General features: G+C 32.4%; 1 protein-coding gene across 4 annotated transcripts in view; it reads left to right on the forward strand.

The window, feature by feature from the left end:
* Positions 1 to 18401, forward strand: part of POSTN (periostin) — a 34080-nt gene extending 15679 nt beyond the window's left edge. The window contains exons 11-22 of one of the 4 annotated variants that reach the window (XM_082675602.1): positions 549 to 685; positions 1262 to 1392; positions 1909 to 2039; positions 2146 to 2248; positions 2357 to 2424; positions 3150 to 3195; positions 6138 to 6218; positions 9276 to 9365; positions 10041 to 10130; positions 11160 to 11237; positions 16060 to 16101; positions 17657 to 18401. In XM_082675602.1, the coding sequence (XP_082531728.1) occupies positions 549 to 685; positions 1262 to 1392; positions 1909 to 2039; positions 2146 to 2248; positions 2357 to 2424; positions 3150 to 3195; positions 6138 to 6218; positions 9276 to 9365; positions 10041 to 10130; positions 11160 to 11237; positions 16060 to 16101; positions 17657 to 17694 (1035 nt within the window). In that variant the 3' untranslated portion in view covers positions 17695 to 18401. The remainder of the gene's footprint in view (positions 1 to 548; positions 686 to 1261; positions 1393 to 1908; positions 2040 to 2145; positions 2249 to 2356; positions 2425 to 3149; positions 3196 to 6137; positions 6219 to 9275; positions 9366 to 10040; positions 10131 to 11159; positions 11238 to 16059; positions 16102 to 17656) is intronic. The other 3 variants (XM_082675604.1, XM_082675603.1, XM_082675605.1) reach the window with 3 other exon arrangements.
* Positions 18402 to 20347: the final 1946 nt, after the last annotated feature.

The following is a 20347-nucleotide window of genomic DNA, read 5'->3' on the forward strand; positions in this document are numbered from 1 at the left end:
AGACACACATTTTAAATGATGCAGAAAATGCACCGCATTCTAAATGATACATATATAAATATTATTGTTCAGAAATGCTATAACTTAATCAGTAATTTGACTTAAAATTGATAGTGTCTTACAGTCAAGATAATATACTAAATATCTGTGAAGAGGCAGTAAAGTCACGAAACTTTATGGTTAAAGAGGGTCTTAAAAAGTTAAAGGGTGAAAGTTCACAAAAGAGGGTCTGTAAGAATGATTAGAACCTAGAGAGGAATGATAGGAAATGTAGAAGTGGAATTATATGGAGTTTTTAAATTCACTGACAAAACTACCTGCCCCACACATAGGGTAGCTTGCTTAGTAGTGGAAGACCTAGTTGAATAGGAAAAGTGAGGTCAGAGTGTACAAGACCTTAAAAACAGAGGAGAGAAACTGTTTTTTCTCGCATTAGAAGTCAGGTGACCTCTTAGAAGAGCCCATCCAGAAATTCAATTATGTAGCTTCTTTTACGTAGGGAATTTCAAGTAAGGAAATGGACAACTGTATCTTTATTTCTTTGCTAGGCTGTCTGCATTGAAAATTCATGCATGGTGAGAGGAAGCAAGCAAGGAAGAAATGGTGCCATTCACATATTCCAAGAGATCATCAAACCAGCAGAGAAATCCCTCCATGAAAAACTGAAACAAGATAAGCGCTTCAGGTAAGCTTACTAGTTTCACCTCCACAAGAGAATAAGAGCTTTTGGCATAGTTTTGTTTCACAGTAAGTATTCCAAAATCCATTCGGTATTCACTACTGCTGAGAACAGAATTTAGAATAGAAAGTCTATACAAATGTTTTTAAAATTAAGATATGTTCTTAACAATATTTTTCTTCCTGGTGCAGCATAATATGACTTGGTAAGTAAAAAAACAAACAAAAATCAACCTAATAGACTGAACTACTTCTTGCAAATCTTTTTATAATTAAGTTTTTAAAAACTGATAGTATATTCTAGCAAACACTATTTTGCAGAATATTAAATAAAGTGTGACCTCACCAAGATTTATAGGGGGAAAATAGAGTTTAGGAAATTTAAGAATCATATGTATATTTAAATAATTTCCCCATGATAAACCTTTAACAGTAAATTGCATTTGAAACATATGAAAACATATGAACCATTTTCTCATGCTTCCACGTATAGGGATTCTACTCTATTTCATGCATGGTGGGTAGGCTTACCTAGATTAAATCTAATAAAATAAACATATGTCCATATGTCCTTCCTGCTTAGCATCTTCCTCAGCCTACTTGAAGCTGCAGACTTGAAAGAGCTCCTGACACAGCCTGGAGATTGGACCTTGTTTGTGCCAACCAACGATGCCTTTAAGGGAATGACTAACGACGAAAAGGAAATTCTTATTCGTGAGTAGAAGTGAACACCAGATATATTTGCCCCTTGATTTCAGGATCTCATTTCTTCCTCAAGCGGTCCTGCCCAGATATCAGCCACCAAAGTGTCCCCTCTTTCCTATTCATGGCTAGCCTTCGTCTCCTTTAATTTCATTTGGAATAATTAGAGGGTCACTCATAAATGTTCTCAATTAACTGCTTACCGTAATGTTGTTGGACTAGATGTTCACTTATGTTGTCTCTATTAAAGGGCACACAACTAGGTGACAAAGAAAGAAATAGTCACAATTTCAAAAATAATTTGACTTTTTTCTCCCAGTAAGTTGGATAATATTTTGATTGAACTTATTGAAGGGACTGCATGTTTTGACATAGCATTGATATCACATTGAGAGAACAATGATATTATGAGAAATTACAGTGTGGAAAAAATAAAGACAAAGAAATATTTTTCTCCTTCATCCTCATAATATCAAAATGTAAAAATATATAACATGTTATTAAATAAATATATATTTTTCCCCCTAGGGAACAAAAATGCTCTTCAAAACATCATCCTTTATCACCTGACACCAGGAGTTTTCATTGGAAAGGGATTTGAACCTGGTGTTACTAACATTTTAAAGACCACACAAGGAAGCAAAATCTTTCTGAAAGGAGTAAGTTCTCTAGTATGAATCTATGAGAGTGTTAATCTATTATTCAATTATCCTAATGTTCATATTTCATTAAATTTCCCATTGAAATTATCCCCTGTTTTAATAGGTTAATGATACACTTCTGGTAAATGAATTGAAATCAAAAGAATCTGACATCATGACAACAAATGGTGTCATTCATGTTGTAGATAAACTCCTCTATCCAGCAGGTTGGTAATTATTGAACTGATTAATGAAAACATAACTCTTTTTCAATAGAAACCTAGATTTTTATTTCATCCATTCTTACAATATTCATTTAATATTCCTCTTCACAGACACACCTGTTGGAAATGATCAACTGCTGGAAATACTTAATAAACTGATCAAATACATCCAAATTAAGGTACAGATGTTATTGCATGTGTTTCTAATGTGTTGAACAGACATTGCAGGTTTAACATAAGAAACTAGAAATGTATACATTAATAAGTAGATGTACACTGGGACTGCATTGCTCTTTGTTGATTATAATGGTACACTGGCATTATTTCTTCATGGTTTTGTTTAAGGAGGATTTAATAAAAGCTACTTGGGGCCAAGCAGAATGTTAAGTATTATGAGAAATATTAAGTTGAATCAGATATGGCCCTTTATTCAAAAAGTTTACAGTCCAGCAGGGAAGATAAGACATGTAGATAAGAAACTATAATTTTTCTATTATCAAATATTTTTGCTACAGAATATAATGGAAAGATAAAATATTTGCTTATAAGAAGTTGTCACCAATCACAATAGTTAAAGGTAAAGGAATATTCTAGGATAAATATTGGGTTGAATATTGGTAGGGTTAAAGCACCAGACAACATAGGGAGTATTATTTAATGAACTTTTAATTTGGGATTCACTATTCTATAATTTTTAAAACTCTGAGTAACAAATCCAACCATTTTATGCCATGTTGCCCAACAGCAGGAAATTGGAAGATGATTTATATGAAGCCTTCATTTTTACTAAATATAATGATAGCTTCACTGTCTTTACTTCAGTGAAAATTAAAAATCATGGTGCCAAGATTTTGTTAATACAACTACTACATTTCATGTTACTAAATATAATGTTTATTTTCAGTTTGTTCGTGGTAGCACCTTCAAAGAAATCCCCATAACTGTCTACAGTAAGTACATAATTAATATTTGTCACATATAAGTGGCAAGATGTAAAAAAAAAAAGAAAACCCAAGAATTTTCTTTGTGTTTACTGAGATGATTGATAATCTGGTATTTAGAATTCCAAACAATGGCAAATCTCATGTCACTTGAAACAGGGCTTGAGGTCTGGATGAGACCTCTCAGCCTTGACTACACCCTTCAACTCCAATGAACCACTTCCTCATTCATCTGCTAGCTTGATATAGATATAATTGCTAGCATTGCAAAGACGCAGGGGAAAAAAGACACACAAACATACAAAGAGGAGAGCTAGCTAAAAGGCACTTGAGAGCTATCTGAAAATTCAAATATGTGGACACAGAAATAACATTGCTGAAAGATTTGTAGCTCATTCCACTCTCAAGACCTCAGCCATCTAAGGGCAGGCTGTCAGAGAAGTCTAATATTTATGCGCTGGTGGTTCAAAAACTCTTCCCCATTCAAAACTGGATGAAGGAACAAAAAAATTGTCAGGTGATAAACCTAGAGTTTCTAGATTCCAAGGTTCTTTTATTCCTGACTCTACCAGATTATCAAAATTAAACCTCTACTTCTTAACAATAGCAAAGGTATTTCATTTTCATAAATGTAACTCATAGTATTTCTTATTCAATGTGGCTTTTTCCTCCTTTGTCTTTTTTCCTCTCTTCCATTGCAGCTTTCAAAGCAGAAATTCTTTCCATTTTGTTTTGACTCTACAATTCAACACTCAAAATGCATCAGTAGCTAAAGCATTGCTTCAATTCCCACATTTATCTTGGAAAGAATTATTCTATTTTATACCATGAGCATCCTGTTATTTAATTAAGAAAATTTTCCTTAATATTTACACTAGATATGGAAAAGGAGTAAAGATGATATAAGGAGCAAAACAAAAGGTCTGCTGTTCTTACTGATCTTAATTATGTAATAATAACATAAACAATCCTAGTATCAGGCCAGCTCAGCGCTGTTTCAATGACTTAGTTGGAATACTTATAATTCAACATGGTTTAAATTCCAGTATGGAAGTATACAATCTTATTAAAGATATATTTTATAAAAAATGAAAGAATGCTTATGGGCTCTATTCATCAGAAATGCTATGTCATCTTCCTCCACTAAAAACGTGTATCTGCACTACATTTCTTTACCTTTTCTACTTTATCCATGAGAGGTCCACTACCTTTTATATGTCAATGCAATATTTTGCTTACATTGAGCCAAAATATTATAACTCCTTTATTTTCCTCTACGTAAATTGTTCTCACAGAGAACAAGCTACAGTTTGTGAAATTATGCAAGTCTAATGAGTCTTACCTACCTACTCAGCTCTTGAAAGAGCTCTGAGATTTACATGCTGATGTGGAATATTTCTTTAGCTCTTCTCCGTGTATGCAGTTACTTGAAAGCATAGTTCAAACAGAGGTTGAGACTAATTAAACCAAAGATTCCATTTTCATGTTCCTTTATTGACTTGTCTCTAAAATTTTAATTTTCTTACTATGTATTATTCTTGTCCCCCAAATACCATACATTTTAAATTGTAAGGGGGGAAAATGCTCTTTAGTATGTGTTGTCAAATATATGACATTTGAGGTGGAGAGGAAGAAAATCAGTATTTAATCCTCAACCCGTGATCTGTCAAAACTATTTAAGTCTTTAGAAAAGCAAGACTGAAACAAAACTAGGACCCCAATAAACATTCTAAACTTCAAGTTCCTTAACATGAAGTGAAAATTTAAGCTAAAAGTAATTAACCCATTCTGATAGTAGCAGCAGAGACCTCTGTGAATTTGACCTTCATGGAAAGGTTCCTCTGTGGCCAGGCCACCTGTGGAATCAGTAATTGGACACAAAGATTTGACATATTTTAGTTTCATAATTTGAGATCTCAATATGTAAAATCTGAAATAACCGAGACACAGTCACAATTAAGCTCTAGAATCCATATGAATTCAAAGAGTTGACACAGATAAACATCTCAGAAACCCGAACTGAGAATGTGACAGAAATCCAGACTGCGCTAATATCTCACCTCTAATGCTTCAACACAGTCTGTTATGATTGCACAGATAGCTTTAGTGCTTTATCTAATGAATCCATCTTTTAAGGCTCTAATTAGAAATGATAAAGAGCCAGTAGTAGCTCTGGTATCTGGCTCCAGAGGCACACTTTCAGTTAATCTATACAACCAAAAGCCAACCAAATAGTTGGCTGTTATCTGAAATATATTTTGCACATTATTATTATTTCAGTTGGATGGATGACATACATTCAAAATACATAGCTTTCAGTATAAAAATGATGATGATAAAGCTGAAAATTAAAGCCAATTTAGCCTGTAACTTAAATAATTAAATACATGATCATATCATATTTGTTGCATAGAGCTCATGTCTGGCTGGCTGGAATCCATTTTTACATTTAAGTATTCTGAACTATTTTTGTATTTTCCTTTCTGTATCACTGTTATCAAATGCATGAAAAATATTTTGAGTCTTTTTCTTTCAATGTCTTCTTCTAATTGAGAAAGAATCCAACAATGCAATTTAAGATATTATGAATTGCATGAAATTAATCATGTTTATTTGTCTTTGTTGCTACGCAGCCAATATTTTCAAGACGTACAAAAGAAGGTAAAGAGCTTTAGTGGTGCAGTTCAAAATGATAGATTTCTAGATAGAATTCCTCACTTAGCAAGTATGTATTTCACTGGAACAAATCCAAGTCACTGGACTTCAGAGTTCATCATCTGGACATGAGAAGATACTAGATAATTACCAAGAATATTTCCTGTATCTGACTTCCTGAACATATTACCACATCTGATACCTCAGTACCCAACAAAGACCAAAAAAAGAGAGAGAATTTCGTTCAGGTTGTTTTTATGTAAACATCATTTATGTTCCACTTTCTATACTTTCAGCAACTAAAATTATAACCAAAGTTGTGGAACCAAAAATTAAAGTGATTGAAGGCAGTCTTCAGCCTATTATCAAAACGGAAGGTAAAAATCAATGTTATACATGGTTCCTTAAAAATCCATATAATAGACTGATTTCTATGAATGTATCTACATTCTTTTTGAAACTAACATGCTAAATATTTCTATATCAATGGCATGCTCATTTAACAGCAGAATGCGGAATGTAAGTTATTTAGCAGAGTAGATGGTGCATGAAATGTACTTTCAGTACATTTGCTTGTATTTGATTTCAACTTAATTTACGATTGCATTAGCACTAGTACCCAGATAACTCACCATACAAATAAATCCTAAGCTATTTTTCCTGCACCTAGACTCTTTTAGAGAGTATACTCTGTATAGTTTTGTTTCCAGTCTCCCCACATAAATCTCTTTTATACTGTTGCGAGGTGTTCCAAAAAGTGCAGGCATTTTTGATTCAACAACCTAAGAGAGCACAGAAGCTGTATACTGAAGAAAGCTTTTAAAATGTATATCCACACATGATATATTTTTTAATTAAACCACCAGAAACAGAGGAAATAAGTAGTTGGTGCAGTTGAGTCAAACCTTAGAATCCTTAATTCCAGCCCTGAATGTGTGTCTATATATAATATACATTACATATTCTTATATGTATACATACATAACACATTAAATAGACACATATACTTACATATATACTTATCTCCTGATGTTTCAGACTAGAGCATTAAATAAAGTTACTTTTCTCTCTCCCCCTACTGTGTATGTTAGCCAACTCCAACATCTCTGATGCCCCCTTCATTTCACATATTTTAATTACTCCCAAAGGATCGGAACTTAAGAATTATTTCCATGCCTAAGAATCTTAATGTGGTGACTGGCCACAGAAGAAAGACCAGGTTTTCTTCATTATTCTGTAAGAAGAATAGAAACAGTCTTCCAAAAAAGGAATAGATGATATCCTCAATTGAATCTCAAGAAAACTATTATTGTAATTATCTTTGATTTGGGTATTCTCATTTTACGAATTGAGATGGCAACTTCTTGAATACTTTTGATTCCTCGAAAAGTGTGTCATTACTTAAAACTTAGACATTGGAAGTATGTATGTAAAAGTGTATTTCCTAGCTAGTGAGTTATCTATATTTTTATACATTCTTGAGACTTAAAATTGAGGTATTTGGAATCTGTGCTTTTTTTAAAAAACATACTATACCTATTGTCATTTGAGTATTTGATTGCTCTTATATAGTGATGAAGAGAATTTGATGATTTAAGAAGTTAAATCTCAGAAATTTTTGTTGAGAAAATGTTTCTTGATCATTTTAATGAAAAATGATAAAATGATCTTTGATGTTTAGATTCTTGTACTCTTTTTTAAAAATCAGATTCCCTAAAATTTTGTATAATCACTTGTACACAGCTTCTATAGTAAAAATCATTCACATGTACTATTTTTATTTTCAAAGATTCTTTTCTTTCAAGCTTCTTCATTCAACCCATTTATCTTCCCAATCTTTGTGAGCAGGATTCTACTGTATTACTTTTCTTCAATTAGGAACACAATGAAGCATCAGCTCTACTTGAGTTTTTCCTATGAAGGGAACTAAGATGAAAAATGGGGTCAAGTCACCTATGCATTAACAACTCTCCAGTTAAACAATTTGGAAGTTTTACTTTGTGCAATATAATGAGGGAGACAAATACTTATTTTGGCAGCCATTTACAATTGTCCAGTTCTAGAATTACTATTGGCATTTCCTTCTCACTGTTTGAACTTTTGCTGATTCATCGATAACTCTTGAATTCTTACTAAATAAATTAGACCTCAAGACACAATTTTAAGATGTTTCTTATAAACGGTACCTAACCAAATTTTAGAAGTAAGAATAAATCAACTGAATACATATTGAGCACGTATGGTGCCGGGTACTCTCGTAGGTGCCCGCCAGGAATAAATATGAAAAAAAAATTTTTTTGGTAGTAAATCCCTGCCTTCATAGAATTTAAGGATAGACGATGTTTCTGAAATTCCAGTTGAGGCTCTTCTAAAGAAATGTCTATTGGGATATTTTATTAACTCATTTCCTGTTCTTAAACTCCTTAGCTGTTCTTTCCTTTTGAAGTTTCCTTAAAACTTGGGCTTACGTTTTGATACTCAGTGTCCCTTGACCACATAGATCAAATATTATGGTGCGAAATATTTACTGTTTGAATGAACTGTACTCTTGTTTTCATTATTTTAGATTGTCCTAGACTATATAATTCTGGGTAATGGTGTACATTGGCAATTTCTGAACAAACAAATAAACCCTCTCAAAGATAAGCAAATATAGTTATATTCAACTGTTGAAGGGTGTCACAGTATGAGTTAAATGTACTGAACTTCTCTAAGAAACAGTCTTGATTAACTAATGTAGTAATCTGCTTTCTAACATTCAAAATGATTTTCTCTGGGAGCAAAATCATTTTGCAAGTCAAATGCAACACTTAACTTTTGCATTTGAAGGACTGTTTAACTATTTATTAGTAAATATATGCATCATTCATATATAGAAGGTAAGTACTCAAATCTATTTTCTCATAAAACCTGAATTTCGTATTTTAAAGGTAGGCATAAAGTTGGGCTTTTTTGATGTTCAGTCTTATGCCCATTAGATAAAAAATGTAAGATATTGACTGATTAAAAATTAAATTAAAAATTTAACAAGAAAAGAAAGTAATAGACAATATCAGTATGGTAAAGTAAGATCTACACTAGTTATCATTAGAGCCACTCAAATTTGTTCATACTGTATGATTCACAATGTATAGTCACATATAATATTTTGCATGATCATACTTTACAACTATGAATAAATGGATCAATTAAACATCAATTTAAATGCTAAAGCAGATGGAAGTTATTTTAGTAGCACACCAATAGATTGAGTTATTTGTTCTCATAAATACTGTTTAATTTGAGGACAATGGGAACTGTTTAAAACCGATTTCATAAAGCCTGAAACCACTTTGAAATTTGAGCAACACCAAATGTTGAAATAAATTTCCTGTTCTGGTAAATTTAAAGGACTACATTAACATGATAATTTGTCTCCTAAAACAATGCCTTAGGACCCACAATAACAAAGGTCAAAATTGAAGGTGAACCTGAATTCAGGCTGATTAAAGAAGGTGAAACAGTAACTGAAGTGATCCACGGAGGTGCGTTCTCTGTGTTTCCTGTAGCCTACTGTGAACATTTTCAAACAGTGTTGGTTTAAATATATTGAATATCTGAGGTTTTCTCTTGGACTTTTGTTTTATATAAATTGTGGGAAAACTTTTCTCAGTTACAGATTCTTATTAGCCGATCAATTAAAACATAGTTTACCTTTTAATGGATATAGTTGGAATTGATTTAACCATTAACTCATCAGTTCCAACAAAACTGTCATTACTCTGCATATGCAAGGATGATTATGAAATATAATGAAAACAATCATGTCAATACAAAAGAACATATTGTACTTAGAAGAAAGAGTGGCCATTCTATAAGACTGACTAATAAGTCATTGCTAGGACTTATAAGATTCCCATTCTAATGATGTATAATTCCCTGGACCCTCCCTGAACACTCATTCCACAGTCAAGAGACAAATATGACATGGAGTGTTAGCTTGCTAGTTGGCTCTCTCCCTTACCCAAGATTCAGGACATAACCACTACCTTTTAGACCTCGTTATATGAATTTATTTGAGATACGTCCCCCAAATTATTATGATTGAATTCTAAATGGCATTGCTGTGAGAAATACATTTAATCATTAAAATGTCTAGCTTATGGCCATTTAGATGCCATAAGGGGATAAATCAAATGCATTTTCTTCCCCTATTTCAGAGCCAATTATTAAAAAATACACCAAAATCATTGATGGAGTGCCTGTGGAAATAACTGAAAAAGAGACAAGAGAAGAACGAATCATTACAGGTAATTTTTTTTTTAAACAAATGTGATCCTGAATCTCATATTGATCAAAAACAATGAAAATGAATAACAAAAAAATAACTGGCATTGTGCACATGAAACACTGTAAAAGAAACTATCCTGATAAAATATCAATACATCATCCTTGATGATAAAAATCACCTGTGAGTGATAGAAGGGATAATCCAACTCACTTGAAAAATGTAGTTATTGTAAAATCTTCTTAGAAAAGTTTAGATTGGGATTACAGTTCTCTACTAAGCAGATCTTACAGATAATTTTTAACTCTGTATATGAACTATGCCTGGATTATAAAGAGCAAACCATTTAATCCTAAAATATCTCTATAAGAATCATTAAAGAAACTAAGTCATTTTCTTAGTGGTTACTGAAGTCATTTTATTTCTTTTTTGGTAGAAATAATACTAACCTTAAATATGTAATCTATGTTTTCCTCTGAATTGGAAATTTTGGGACAAATCTATAAGCCTGTGTTTTTATTATGAATATGCATGTGTATCATATAATACACTATCTTCACTTTGCTATTTATTAATGAGTTACTAAATCCTAGAAAAAAACCATTCCCTCCTTCGATTTTCCTTTAATCTTAAGGTTTACACATACACATCTACACACCAAAATAATATGCAAGCTTGTATAGAACAACTGATCAATAATTTCAGTAAACCTCTGTATCAGTCTCCCATCAGTGAATTAGTCTAAAATTCTGAATTCAGCTATTTTTTAAGTCTTTGGGAATTCCCTGGCAGTCCATGTTTAAACAAGCAGTCAGCAAATATGGCCCATGCCACCTACTTATGTAAATAAAGTTTTATTGGAACACAGTGTGACCATTCATTTATACAGTGTGTATGGCTATTTGCACTCTAAAGGACAAAGTTAAATAGCTGCAACACAGACCACAAGACCCATAAGGTCTAAATTACTTTCTATGTGACCCTTACAGAGGAAGTTTGCCCAGCCTTGTTTCAGTTCCTTATTATTATTATTTTTTTGTCTTTCCCTTAGGTCCTGAAATAAAATACACTAGAATTTCAACTAGTGGTGGAGAAGCAGACGAAACTCTGAAGAAATTGTTGCAAGAAGGTCAGTATGTCTAGAAGAATAAGAATGTGGATTTCTTTAAGCTATCTATGTCAAAGTCTAAAATAATCTTTGAAGCCTCTTACACTTTCTACTCTATCTCATTCCTTTGTTCTAGTTCCATACCAACACAAGAAAAAAGTCCAAAGATAGGGGATGAAACTCAAATGACAGTCATATTGATTGTTTTGTTCTATATTTGCTATACAGTGTTCAACAACTTTGCAAGAAAATTGGTTTATCAAAAAGTAACACTAAAAACCAAGAAAGAACCAAGTGTTGGTCTGGAATTCATTGTTGGGCAGATGCCATTATATATCACATCACGTCTCCTGCCTTTTTATTACATAAACCAATTTCTGCTATAAACATGTATCCTCTCAGAGGTCACCAAGGTCACCAAATTCATTGAAGGTGGTGATGGTCATTTATTTGAAGATGAAGAAATTAAAAGACTGCTTCAGGGAGGTTAGTAAAAGGGAAACAACTAACCCACTTAACAGGTTCTGATAACTGAGATTTTCAACTTTTTAAAGACTGAGCATTCAGGTTTTATTTTGTTTTTTTTTTAGTTAGGTTAAAAAAGACAACATCATGTCTGTCTTAACAGACTGATTGGGTCAATGGTGGTTATAGTAAGCGTTATAAAGAAAGAATTACTAGTTTAAACAGTCTTTAAAAAGTTCAATGGGGAGCAGTGAATATTTTTTTGCTTTGATACAGACAACTGTAAAGATATTTTTGTATGTGAAAGGGGGATACTTTAAAAATTGGTAGTTATTTAAAGAAGCCCAAATTGAAATACTTTTTATATTTTAAAAAATGTATTCACTGCACCCACAACAATAATAAGAGGCATGTTTATGAATTTTTTAAGTGCATAGATCTAGCAAAAAAATTGCATTTAGTATTTTTATTTTCCACAACTACATACTTGGGAATGGGTTATCTGTTTCTTCTAACAGTTTGAGTCATAATCTATACCTGGAGCTGTAAATTATTTTGCATATGAAATTAATTTTAATATTTAAAATATGGAATGTTCTCTGCCTATGGCGTTAAAAGGACCTACTTTTAAAAGGAAAGAAGAAAAAAAAGAATTCAAAATCTTACACAAACTCTCAATGGTAATTACTCAAAGAAATAGTAAATGTTAATAAAGTATAATTTGGGTAATTGGTATTTGAATAAATTAATTTCCAGTTCATTTTCTTAACAATAAAAGAATTTAAGGTAAGAAATTGTTTTAGAGAAACAAGTATTTAAATTATTTAAAAAAATCAAATATGCTCTTTGAAATATACTGTGAATTGAGAAACACTAAATTGAAGTTTAATGTTTATCCAAATTATGGTCCCAATGGGTTTTATCCTTAAAATTTTAAAAAATTGTAGTACTATGTCCAAGAAGTTGTAAATTCTCTTGGGACCATGTATATTTTTGGCAATTATTGTTTTATTCTTTATTTTTATATAGGTAGAATCTCTTACATAGTATTGATACTGTTCAGTGATAGTAAAAATAAATAATTTTTATTGAACCAATGATTGAATTTCCCCTCAATAGAAAAATTTGTGTCTGAAAAATACAAGATTTCCTTTCAGACTCCAGGGAATATGTGACACTCCCAAAGCCACAACAGAACCAGTTTCCTGTGAGATCTAATACAGAATTTACTCATCTACCCCTAAATGCTTAACACTGTACTAGAAAAAGGTAGGGATTTGAGGGAAGAGGTGAAGACATGAAAATTAAGTTGAATTCTTTTTTTTTCAGTCCTTGCCATAGTAAGCGGCTTTGTAGAATGGCAGTGCTTTGTAGAGAATGAACCAATTAGTAACTGCACTTGTATATATTGCTTTAATTTATTTAGGCTTAAACTTCGGTAAGTATGTTTTCCTCCCCTTCAATAAGCCCCCATTAACAAGTCCATTATAAACGACGAACTAAGTGCTGAAGACTAACTTCAGCCAAGAGAAGATAATACCTGTTACAAGAATAAGATACTCTAATTTTTGTTAATGGAATCCTTCTTTAACTCTAGTTTATGTTCATCCCAAAGGTTGATTCCTTTAGTTCCCAGTATTTGGTTTCTCCACATATTCATAATGCACTGGTTTTGTCAATGTCACAACATAAGTTTTTATCAAAACATTTCCAAGGGTTTTTTTTTTTCTCATAAGAAAGACAATATAAGCAGTATAGTTACTAATATCTGGACACTAAGTGGACATGCTAGTTTTCTTTCTTCCAGCCCTGTAAAACCATTGGGTCAACACTGAATAACAAGTGTCTCTTGTCTAGATCCCAAGAGACGCCAATTTACAAAGAAGCTGGTGTAAATAAAGATTATGTCATGCAAGATTGGCTTTTTTTTTTCTTTCAGAGTATTGATAATTGATCTATAGGTAAATGTGGTCTTCATCTCAAAGCTTGGAGTTTTCTATCTGAACTACTCATATTGTGGTACATATGGTACATTTTGATGAACTGAGTGTATTCCTCAATCATTTAGGTCATTCTTATTAACATGGCTAAGTGGTCAGTTTGGTACCAATATGATCCGTCATTGAAACACTTCAGACCCCTTAACTAAAACTTCTTCTCATAAAATGTGTTGAGTTTTTCACTCTTGTCTTAGATAGAACTACATTTACTGAAACTACTAAAGTAATTAAGGGAGAACAGCAAAGTAGTAGGCTATGGAGAAAGGAACAACAACAAGAAGTTATCTGGGAAGGTTTTGACAAATCTGCCTGTATAACATGTAAAGATTTATGGCTTCTGTAGAGAACATAGGATCAGGTTGTAGGTCTGGCTTCCAATCTGGGTTCCAACTTGAACTAACTTGTATTATAAATTGATGCTTTCCTGCCTTGCTTTCTTAATCTGAAAAGTGGGGATAGTAATGTTACCTACATATAAATGAATCAATATGTGAAAAGCACTTGGAATAATGTTCAGCGCATATAAACTCTCAGTGATGTTAGCTACTATGAGGATTACGGTCAATTAACGTTAACATGGTCAACAAAGTAATATTTTACACTCTAAATTTCCAAAGTCATAGCCATGTAAAAATGCAAAAATCTTGCAAATAAGTGAGCTGAAGCATTTTGTATGTTTCAGGAAACATGTGGTGGAGAGGAGCATTTTTGTGGGATTGTTCAATGATTAATTTATCTTGCCATATTTAGCTTCTCCAAACACGACCTAATACAAGTGTCATTCAGTTTGAGATGGCAGAGGGCCACTGAGCGCAAATCTGGTTTTCTGCACTTTAATCAAGCTTTTTTTCCAGAGATGTTTGTTTGCCACAATGAACACTTCTTATTTTGATTTTATCATAGCCAAATAATAATAAATTAACAAGTTAGTTAATTGGATATATATTAATTGGATGCTGCCAAATTTATAATAGAAAATCTGAGTGTAAGTGCCTGTTTTGAAAAGTAATGTCAAAATATTGTTTTAAATTGCATAATAAGTGCTCTTTGGAATTTAATAAGTCCATTATAAACAATGCTTTTTGTTCACTGCTTAAAGACTGGATCCATCTTTTCATGGCAACATTTTATAAGCCATTTTTTGTGACCAAGTAAACCTGAAGTTAAGAAAAATATATCAACTGGAGCATATTCCATAATTCAGACTTTTCTATCTCACATAAACTTTCCCTCACTAATCCAACCTAATGAGGTTTTCTCTAGTTCTGTATTTTATTATAGTATTAATATAGTGTGATAAATGGTTATGTATCTTATATTCTGGGGGGAAAAAAGACATGTTGGAAATATGCTATGTAGACAGAAACAGAATTCTTCAAAAAATGCTTAATGTTTCTTTCCCTTTTTTTTAAACTTGATATTATACAGCCCACAATACTGTTGGTGATAGTCTCATGTCTTATTTTTCATGGGATTTCAGAGAATTGAATATATATATAAAACAAAAATTTTGACTTCATTGTTGAGTATAGATGATACATAAAAATCAAGAATTCAAAACTTGGAGTAAAAAAGGTAAGCAGAGAAAGAAAGTCGCCATAGGGACCACACTTATTCATTGATCTCAAATGTCCAACGACAGAGTGAAAATGTGAATTTAGGTTGACCAAGTGGTCTTGACAATGATTTAAAAGAAAAATGAGGAATTGGGAAGTATTTTGCAACTATAACAACAAAAAACTGCATTGTTATGAGACACTTAAAATTCTAAAATAAGAAAGATTTTATTATTTTTAGCTACTTAACTTTTAAATGGTCTTGTAGGATTGGAATTAAATTGGGGAGTATGTTGGCACACACTTCCTGAATTGCTTACTGGTATATTTCTAGAGTTATGATATTTTGTTGTCCTCATGTATTATAAGTTGATCATAGATTAATTTACAATGAGAATTTTACAGAGGCAGAAGTCTGATACATCACAAATAGGAATGACTGGAAAAAATGAGTGGATATCTCTGGGAAGATACTTCTGCTAAACTTTATAGAATGTTAGACATCCTTTCATCATAAAGTGATGCTTTTCATAAAAAGGGTGAAAAAGTCATGTAAGTCACTCCATGCAACAATGGAACATCATCTGGGGTGCTACATGCCATAATAAAACAATATGTTTTGCAAATAGTAAACATTCATTATGATATATGGAAAACAAATGTCTGTTTGTTGCCAGTGCAAAAGTCTCACTACTCCAAAAGAAATCTACATGTTTACATGATGTTTATTTAAAACTTTATACTCTTCTGATCAACTATGGTTTCCTGTTTCATATTAGTCATAATTTCAAAGTATTTTTAACTAAAGCTATTTAATTTCAGACACACCTGTGAGGAAGATACAAGCCAACAAAAGAATTCAAGGTAAATATATTGACTATGGTAATTTGCATATATGACAAACCTTTTGTTATATTAAGACAAACCAAAGAAAAGGAGAGTATTCTAATATATTTTATTTTGAGCAAAGTATTCTGATGATATGAATCAGAAAATAAATCTTTCACTATTAATAGAATATAAGAAAAACAAATGTTAAAAGAAAGGCAATTATACTCATGTAAAGTGCTAGACATACTGAACCACTGAGGTAGACTCAAGTAGAATTAATTTGAAAAGAAACCCTTGAATACCAGAGTTGAGCAAAAATGGGTAGCAAGTAGACCTGAACTCTGTGAAACTATTATTTAAAATGAGGCTACAGTTTGAGACAAAAATAAATTCAAAACTGTATCTACTGTACACACATAGAAAATGAATAATATAGGTACGTACAAAATTTTGATATAATGTGTAGGTTATATACATGTATATATCACCCATGCAGTATAATTTTCTTTATAACTTTATTTATGTGCATTTTCTAATCTTCCACATAGGTTACCTTACATTCTGATGCATTCAAAACTCAAAGATTTCCCTTGTGGAACTTAAAATAATTACATATTTGGAATTTCTAAGATAATTATATACTAATAGTCAAAAGAAGTTGAAGGCTTATGAATGCATTATAGGCATATCTGATTTTAACCCAGTCCAATCTAGACATTTGAAACTAAAGACTCAATTGTACACATAATTTTTTTTTTATTGGAGTAAAATTGCTTTACAATGTTGTGTTAGTTTCTGCTGTACAATGAAGTGAATCAGCTAAATGTATACCTATATCCCCTCCCTCTTGGACCTCCCTCCCACCCACCCCCCATCCACCCAACTAGGTCATCACAGAGCACTAAGGTGAGCTCCCTGTGCTATAAAGCAGGTTCCCACTAGCTATTTTACAAATGGTAGTGTATTTATGTCAAACAATCTCCCAATTAGCCCCTCATTCCCCTTCCCCACCCCATGTCCACATGTCCATTCCCTATGTCTACATCTCTATTCCTGCCCTAGAAATAGGTTCATCTGTAAGATTTTTCTAGATTCCACATCTATGCATTAATATACGATATTTGTTCTTCTCTTTTGGGCTTAGTTCACTCTGTATGACAGACTCTAGGTCCATCCACATCTCTACAAATGACCCAATTTTGTTCCTTTTTATGGCTGAGTAATATTCCATTGTATATATGTACCACATCTTGTTTATCCATTCATCTAACGCAGGACATTTAGGTTGTACACATAATTTTTAACTGAAGGCTTTATCACAGATTTCTTCTAAACATGAAAATTCATCCAAATTTTCTAAGGAACTAAAATCATCACTTTAAATTATTATTTTCATATACCTTTGATCAAAAGAGGACTTGGTTTTATCATCATAACCAGAATATATTATTAAGAAAACAATCTAACATTTATTATAATAAGAAATGATGGTCTTTTATAGATATAGTTATGCATAAAATATCATATTCTTAAACACTATAGTTTCATCACATTTACAATCTATATGCTCTCCCTTCTTCCTAATCAGGATCTAGAAGACGATCAAGGGAAGATCGTCCTCAGTGAAAATCCAGATACCAGACAACAAAGTTTACAAAGTCCTAAATCAACAACCTGATCTTAAAGGAAAAATATGAGAGCCACGCTGACGTGAAGAAATGAACCACCAGCACAAAAAAGCAATCACTGAACAATTCTGAATGCAAATATAGTATTTTTTTTTTCTGAATGAGAAACAGGAGGGAAATTGTGGGCTTAGCCTCCTGTGGGATAGAATCTGAGGGAAACGTAACAACCTTACAGGCTTTTACATCTTGACATTAAAATTTCTGGCTAACTCTGGAATCCATGAGAGAAAATCCTTGCCACTGGATTAATTACAGTTCAAATCTCAGAGTGGTGAGCTGTTATCCCCTTGAGAAGATTGAACCTTGAATAATGGATAGATAAAATGCATGCAAGGCGTTACCTCTCAATGGGAAATGGATAAATAAAAATGGGTGCTTAGTATAAAAAAAAAATAAGAAAACCAAAACTTTTGTATCAAAAAGGTTTGCACATTTGTAATACAATGTGGGTTTACCAGAAAATTATGTTATTTCTACAACTAATTTTGTACTCTTGAAATGTTTGTCTTATGCTTCTTGCAATACATATTTTTATCTCAAACATTTCAATAAATCCATTTTTCAGGTATAAAAAGAATTACTTCAAAGTGGGTAATTCAAAAAACTCAAGGTTTAAGTTAATAAGAGGTTTGGACTTGGGAACAGGACTTTATACCTCTTTTTTTTAATATAACAAATACTCATTAAAGGAAATTGAATGAATTTAGTGTTTTTCAAATTTTTAAAACTATTATGATATATAAATAATCATTATACAATGAAGCAATAATTAAACATCAACTGAGTACATAATATAACCCTGGAACTGTGCTAAGTTATGAGGATTCAAAAGAAGAATTAGACAACTACTGTCCTCAAAGGGTAAAAAGACAAATCAATAATCCACAATGTACCATGGGCTATAATAGAAGAATAAACAGCACTACAGGAGCTCAATTAATTATTCCTAGGCTTAGGCTAACATAGAAGGAGCCAAAGAGATGCCCTTAACAGAGACTTGAAGTAACATAAGAGTCTACTACATGAAAAAGGAGGGACAGAAAAATATTGGTTTGCTGAGAATGATAAAGAGATCAGTTTGATCTACTCAGATCTCAATAAATGTCATCCTTATCTTGGACTAGAGATAAGAGCAGACAGGGAATAGAACCCATACTGCTGAGAAACTGACTTGTGATAGTGTGATAAATTATATCATGCATTGAAAGTTGGTCATTGAGAGACTATAAAACTGAGGAAGACCAAACTAAAGATACCTCTTGGATCAGAGGCTCAGCCCTAGAGTAATACTAAAGGATCTGAAAAGATTTGAGGTAGCTGAAAAGCATTGGTTCTTTGAGGAGCAATTGAGGTAAGGAAGTGAGATATAAAGTTCTAATGGTGCCACTAACTGCGGAAGTCTGGGTAGCCTGGGTTTTCCAGAATGTTTCCTAGTCTGGACAGTGGTGAGATTTATGCCTAGCATTTAGAGCCCTTGCCAAGAAACAAAATGTCCTACCAACTCAGTACTCATGTAGAGAATCTTTGGACTGCAATCTAAACTGGACAGAGTGTGGCTGTGTTTTAACCAAAATGATTCAAAGGAAGTGGTTACGTAAGGTGGTGCTGGTAGAATATACTACATCATCAACACAGATGGCTATTCCAGACAGACAGCATGTTGTTAATAATCCTCTGGAAGATCACAGGTTGATTGAATAGAACAAAGAGTATATGGATTCATTCAGTTAGCTCCCTTCAGGGTTTGCATTTGATAATGAACCAGGTGTTGCAAAGTTCCACTTTGAACATGGTCATCGGAGACAGTAGGGATGAAACCGAGGGATATTTTTAAAGACTGTTACCTTTAATTTTAAGGCCCTGATGGGTTTTTTTGTACCATAGGAGAAAAGAAATCAGTATTTGAGAGTATACATACAAAAATCTAGCATGTATCTCTGGGAAAAGACAGCCAAGTGACATATGCAAATATAAAGATAAAATTTAAAGAGAAATTATTTATAAAATAGAAATAAATACAAATAAAAAGAAAGAAGGTTAAAACATATGAAAATAAACAATAATTTAAAACTTCAAAATAAGAATTTAAAATATGTAGGTAGATAGATCAATAGATAGATAGGTAGATAGATATCAATCTTCCTGGGACACTTTCTACAAATCAAAGCTGCAGAGTAGTACGTGTTTTACACACAATATTTATTCCTTTAAAAATTCTCAAGAGTCTTATTATCTCCAGTTTCATAAGAAAAACATGAGGCTCAATGACTTTACGTAACTTTTCTTACTTCTTTTGCACTGTACTCTTAAATCAGGCCATCAATCAGCTTACAACATGCCCATTACCCAGCAAGCATAAACTTGAATAGAGCAAACACATCTGTTTTTGAAATTGTGCTTACTCTGCACTACTTTATTTCAGCTCCTCTTCTAACCATCCTCTGCATAAGTGGCATTAAATTTAAGGCTGAATTTTAAAATAAGCCCTTCTAGTCAATCCTGATGCACAAGGTCCACCATCCTAACTTTGAGAAATATCGCTTTATAGAGATTTCTGCTGAGACCGTAGTATCCAAGCAACCAGTGATCTA

Source organism: Grampus griseus (genome assembly GCF_964374135.1).
Source record: "Grampus griseus genome assembly, chromosome: 18".
Taxonomy (NCBI): Eukaryota; Metazoa; Chordata; class Mammalia; order Artiodactyla; family Delphinidae; genus Grampus; species Grampus griseus.